Source organism: Carlito syrichta, unplaced genomic scaffold, assembly GCF_000164805.1.
Source record: "Carlito syrichta isolate Samal-C Ts95f unplaced genomic scaffold, Tarsius_syrichta-2.0.1 Scaffold314025, whole genome shotgun sequence".
Classification (NCBI taxonomy): domain Eukaryota; kingdom Metazoa; phylum Chordata; class Mammalia; order Primates; family Tarsiidae; genus Carlito; species Carlito syrichta.
The window spans coordinates 43,122-48,857 of record NW_007258121.1 but is presented as its reverse complement, the minus strand read 5'-3'; the positions used below and the strand labels follow the sequence as shown (position 1 = coordinate 48,857).

The window sequence follows — 5,736 nt, the reverse complement described above, 5'->3', positions numbered from 1 at the left end:
ACTGCAGCCTCGACCTGCTGGGCTCCAGTGATCCTTATGCCTCAGCCTTCCCAGTAGCTGGAATGCACTACCATGCCCAGCTGATTTTTTTAATTTTTATTTTAGAGATGAGGTCTCACCAAGTTGCCCAGGCAGGTCTCAACCCGCAGGCTCAGGCAATTCACTCACCTCAGCCTCCCAAAGCGCTGGGATTACAGGCTGAGCCACCGAGCCCGGCTTATGCAAGTCTTTATATGCATGGTCGTCTAAAAGAAGTACAATGTGTGCATAATAAAAGTTTTTACAATGTTCAGGATTAAGAAAGGTATGTCTTATAATTATACTCTTGTATTATTCTATTTGCTCTGATGTCTATGAAAATACTTTTTTATTCCATATCAAATTACACTTATGGCTTATAATTATGATAGTATAAAAATGCACCAAGATATTAATGGTCTGGCCTCATTTTCTCCTTAACATGTAACTAGTAAGACAACTGATTTCTAAAACTCAGTTTGTCATTTATTCCAGAGGAAAAATGTTATCCTGAGCACCCACCTCATGCGGAACTTCCAGTAATGCTCAATGTGAGCCACAAAAAACTTCTCCACTCAGATCCTTTATTGGAGAGTACATGTCAATGTTCTTCATCCTCCATGAGATAACGAGATAACCGCTGGTCATGTACTATAAAGGGCCTCTCATAGCTCGAATGTACCAATTTACTCCATCCTTTTATACAAATACTAGGAATGAAGTCATAGAATCAAGCGAGTTGAGTTACATCAATATTATTTGCTTTTGAATTATCCTCAAATTCAGTCAATGCAAATACAAAAGTATACAAGGAATATATTTATGCTTTCTAAAAATAAAAACAAAAACCCATCTTTCAATGCCATTCAATATCTGATGTTCATTATAATTTGACATTTCATTATGTAAGTTTCCATAAATAATGCAATGTAAAGTCATCATGCTGAATACCAGTGTTTCCTATGGCATATATTTTGAAGAAAGGTCAGTCCACAATCTCTAAATTTGTAGATTCTCTCCTATGTACACAGTCTAATGCTAAATAATGTTTTAGCTGATTAAAGTCTTTAGACAGTTTTTACATTTGGATATTTAAAGGATCTGTGGTTTAAGTAAAGGTTACATCTGTAAACTTTTTACCATGTGTCTATAGTTTATATTTTGATATATGATATTCTAGTCATTACAGATACAGAAAATTTAGAGTATAAATTCTGATGTTGTGAAAACTTGGAATAACAGTGAAAAGCTTGGTCCTGTTGTTCCCATCTATATGGTTTTCATAAATGTTGATGCTCAGATATCAATCATTTTAACAAGAGCTAAAGGATTTGCCACATTCACCTCATGTGTATGGTGTCTCCTCAGTATGGATTCACACGCAGGTCCAGCAAGTCATATGAGACCAAAAGACTTTACCTCATTATTGACATTTGTAGGGTTTCTTTCTAATATGGATCTTGACATGATGACTAAACCCGAATAAGAGTGCAAGGTTTTGCCACATTCTTCACATTAATAGAGTTTCTCTCTAGTATGGATACTGTGATGTCGAATAAGACCTGAGTGCCAACGAAAGGGTTTGCCACATTCTTCACATTTGTAGGGTTTCTCTCCAGTATGGATGGTCTTATGTCCAGCAAATCCTTGATGAGAGCTAAAGCTTTTGCCACATTCTTTACATTTGAATGGTTTCTCTCCAGTATGGATGATTTTATGTCCAACAAATCCTCCATAAGAGAGAAAGCCTCTCCCACATTCTTCACATTTGTATGGTTTTTCTCCAGTATGGATGATCTTATGTCGAGCAAATTCTCCATGAGAGTGAAAGGCTTTGCCACACTCTGCACACTTGTATGGTTTTTCTCCAGTATGGATGGTCTTATGTCCAGCAAATCCTTGATGAGAGCGAAAAGCTTTGCCACATTCTTCACATATGTAGGGTTTCTCTCCAGGATGGATCATCATATGTCTAGCAAATCCTCGATGAGAGCGAAAGGCTTTGCCACATTCTTCACATTTGCAGGGTTTTTCTCCAGTATGGACCATCATATGTCGAGCAAGGTCTGAACGAGAATGAAAGGCTTTCCCACATTCTTCACATTTGTACGGTTTCTTTCCAGTATGGATCATAGTATGTCGAGAAAGGTCTGAATGAGTGTGAAAGGCTTTGCCACATTCTTCACATTTGTAGGGTTTCTCTCCAGTATGGTATCTTTGATGTTGAATAAGACGTGAGTACTGATGAAAGGCTTTCTCGCATACTTGACATTTGTAGGGTTTATGTGCAGTATGGACTCTCTGATGGTGAATAAGATGTGAACACCAAGTAAAGGCTTTATCACATTCTCCACATTTATACAGCTTCTCTCCACTATAAATTTTCTGATGTTGTGAATGGCATGAGTAATAGCTAAGGGCTTTGCCACATTTTTCAATTTGACTGCTCTCTCTCCCCTATGGATTCTTTCATGTCTATTTAGATAAGCTGATTTCCTAAACACTTTTCCACATATATTGTGTACATTTCCTCAACTACTTTTTTGATGTTGACTACATTTTGAGGACTGGTTAAATGTTTTGCCAAATTCATGTTTGGAAGCCATTTCAGAAATATAGATACTCAGGTGGATAACAAATTTGGAGTGCTGATGAAAGACTTTCCCACTCTTGTTACATTTGTAATGGTTATATGCAATAGAACATCCTATCAGCCCTTTATCCTCATGCACATTTTCCCAAGATTTCTTTTTGTGTGTGTGTGTTGGAGTCTCACTCCATCACCCAGACTGGAGTGCAGTGGCATGCTTCCAACCACCGCAGCCTCAACCTGCTGGGCTCTGGCGATCCTTCCACCTCAGCCTTCCAAGTAGCTGGAACCACAGGTGTGTGCTACCACGCCCAGCCAATTTTTTAATTTATTGTAGAGATTCAGTCTTGCCAAGTTGCCCAAGTGGGTCTCGAACCTGCGGGCTCAGGCAATCCACTCACCTCAGCCTCCCAAAATGCAGGATTACAGGCTGAGTCACTGAGCCTGGCTAGATTTTTTTAAGTGTAGGTTCTTAATGCCAAACCTTCCATATCTTCCCATCGGTACCTTTGTAAGTGATTCTTCTATCCTCTTCTCTGGCAAAAGGCCCTCAGTGTAATGAGAAGTCACAGCTGAAAATCATGAAAATAAAAATGTATTCTACATATTATACTCAGCTGAATATCCTTTAAAAATCAAACATAATATACCCTCCTAAGGACATAAGTATGATGGCAAGTAGAAATCAGAGGTTTCCACTCCTTCACAAATATATGTACCTAAAAAAAATACTTACCGCATTGCCTGTTCAAGAACTCAAAAAACAGCTAAGACTTTGCCCAATCCCTAGTGAGCACAATGTTAAATAAAATGACATGGAAGAGGTAGTTCAGTAATTTTGCCACCATAATCTCTCTTCCTTCACAATATATTATGATGCAATCAGATGAAACCTTCTAACTCTTGATTTCTTCCTCAGGGAATAAACAGAAGATTTATATCAACAGAGGCATGAGTTCACACTTCTGCCATGTGGCACTTTACCCAAAGGCTAGTTTTTGTCCCAATATGCAGAGAAGACACATCCTAAGAACAAGTATGAGAGGCTCCTAGAATCTCTAAGTTAGTGATTGGCGTCACAATTATCTAGACAAAGCAACTTCATAAACATTATGACGTGTATCTTTTTCAAATACCTAAACTGAAACAAAGTATGCCAAAGCAAAGAAAGAATCAGGATAAATGACTCAAGGGTACAACAACATGAATTTGTGGAGCTGAAAATTGCAAAAAAGTCTGAGAAACTTTCAAATGAAATGAAGAAATATAGGGAAATCAACAAGTTTATTGAACTCAAACTAGGATAAACAGAAACAGTCAGACAAGCTATTATCAAAGTTTTCAGCTAACTGAAATCCCAGTACTGACGAGATGGAGGTGGCATGGTCAACTGAGCCAAGGGGCTCAAGGCTGTAGTGAGCCTTACTTGAGCCACCACACTCCTGCCTGGTTGACAGAGACAATGACTGATAAAACAAAATCTTAAGAAGGATTTGAAAAACATCCTTGATATTGATTTTGGTCTTAGTCATTTTTTTTAATGACTACACGAATAAATGTAAATAGAAACAATTTGGAGACATCAAACCAAAAATCTTCTGCATAGTAAAGTGAACAGAAAGAAGTCTTACAGGACAAGAGAAAACATCTACAAACCATATGCTTGATGCATAAACAAGAAAATGATAATCACTTGAGTAAAAAATAGCCCCCAAATAAATTGTTATTTATCAAATGAGGACATACAAATTGCCAACAGTTATATGAAATGGCACACGATGTCACTAATCTCAAATCAACACATGATGACATATTATCTTACACCTGTTAGAATGGCTAATATCAACCAGAAGAGAGAGCTCTGTTAATAAGAATTGAAGAAAAAGAAATCCTGTATACAGTTGGTCAGTTTACAATTGATAGAGTCATTATAAAAATCATTATCCGGCCAGGCTCGGTGGCTCAGCCTGTAATCCCAGCACTTTGGGAGGCCAAGGTGAGTGGACTGCCTGAGCCTGTGGGTTCGAGACTCACCTGTGCAACTTGGTGAGACCGCATCTCTACAATTAAAAAATTAGCCAAGCGTGGTAGCGCACACCTGTAGTCCCAGCTACTTGGAAGGTTGAGGCAGAAAGATCACCGGAGCCCAGCAGGTTGAGATTGTGGTGGCCGGGAGTGGCCACTGCACTTATCTGGGTGACAGAGTGAGACTCCAACTCAAAAAAAAAAATAATTATCCACATTCTTTTAAAAATAAAAGTAAACTGCCACATAACAAAGAAATCCTTTTCCTATTTTGGGAAAGCAAAGGAAATAAAATCAATATCTCAAAGAAGTAGCTGCACCCCTATATTCATGGCAGCATTTGTCAAAATGATAAATCAAAAAAACTAGCCGGGCATGGTAGTGCGCGCCTGTGGTTCCAGCTACCTGGAAGGCTGAGGCAGAAGAATCACCGGAGCCCAGCAGGTTGAGGCTGCGGTGGCCGGGAGCAGCCACTGCACTCCAGTCTGGGCAACAGAGAGAAACTCCAACTCAAAAAAAAAAAAAAGAAGAAAAAAAAGAATTATGCACTGTATGCTTGGAACATTTGGTAAAATAACAGGCATTATGTGTTCTTGTGTTCTCCTTACACAACACAGAAATGGCAAATACAAAGGCTTAATGACATGTTCATTAACAGAATTTTAATCATAATTTCACAATGTATAGGCATATCAAATTACTACATTATACACAATATATGGTTATACTTTTCTTATTCACGCATAAAAAAATCAAATGTTAAGGACACATACATAAAAAAGTACATGAGTGTATGTATATATGCATATACGTAGACTAGTCCTAATCTTCATACTAAACAAAAGAAAATTATAAGAGTTATTAAGTAACAAGGTAATATCTGGGAGTTTAATATGTTTACCAATGCTCTACATGATATAGTATACTTAAGAATTTAGATATGTAGAAATAAACTACTAAACTAAGTTCACACTAAAAAAGAAAAATTAAGTAAAATAACAGCATTTATTCTATCAAGAGAGAGTTTGTGTTCTGGTAGAATTATGGAGTATGAATTTTTATTTATTTATTTATTTATTTAGAGTTGGAGTCTCACCCAGTCA

At 37.6% G+C, this 5,736-nt stretch overlaps 1 protein-coding gene across 1 annotated transcript in view; it reads right to left on the bottom strand.

The window, feature by feature from the left end:
* The window catches only part of LOC103273400 (zinc finger protein 679-like), a 13,280-nt gene that overhangs the window by 2,962 nt on the left and 4,582 nt on the right, over positions 1 to 5,736 (bottom strand). The window contains exon 4 of the mRNA XM_021718940.1: positions 3,116 to 3,180. Coding sequence (XP_021574615.1) covers positions 3,116 to 3,180 — 65 coding nt within the window. The remainder of the gene's footprint in view (positions 1 to 3,115; positions 3,181 to 5,736) is intronic.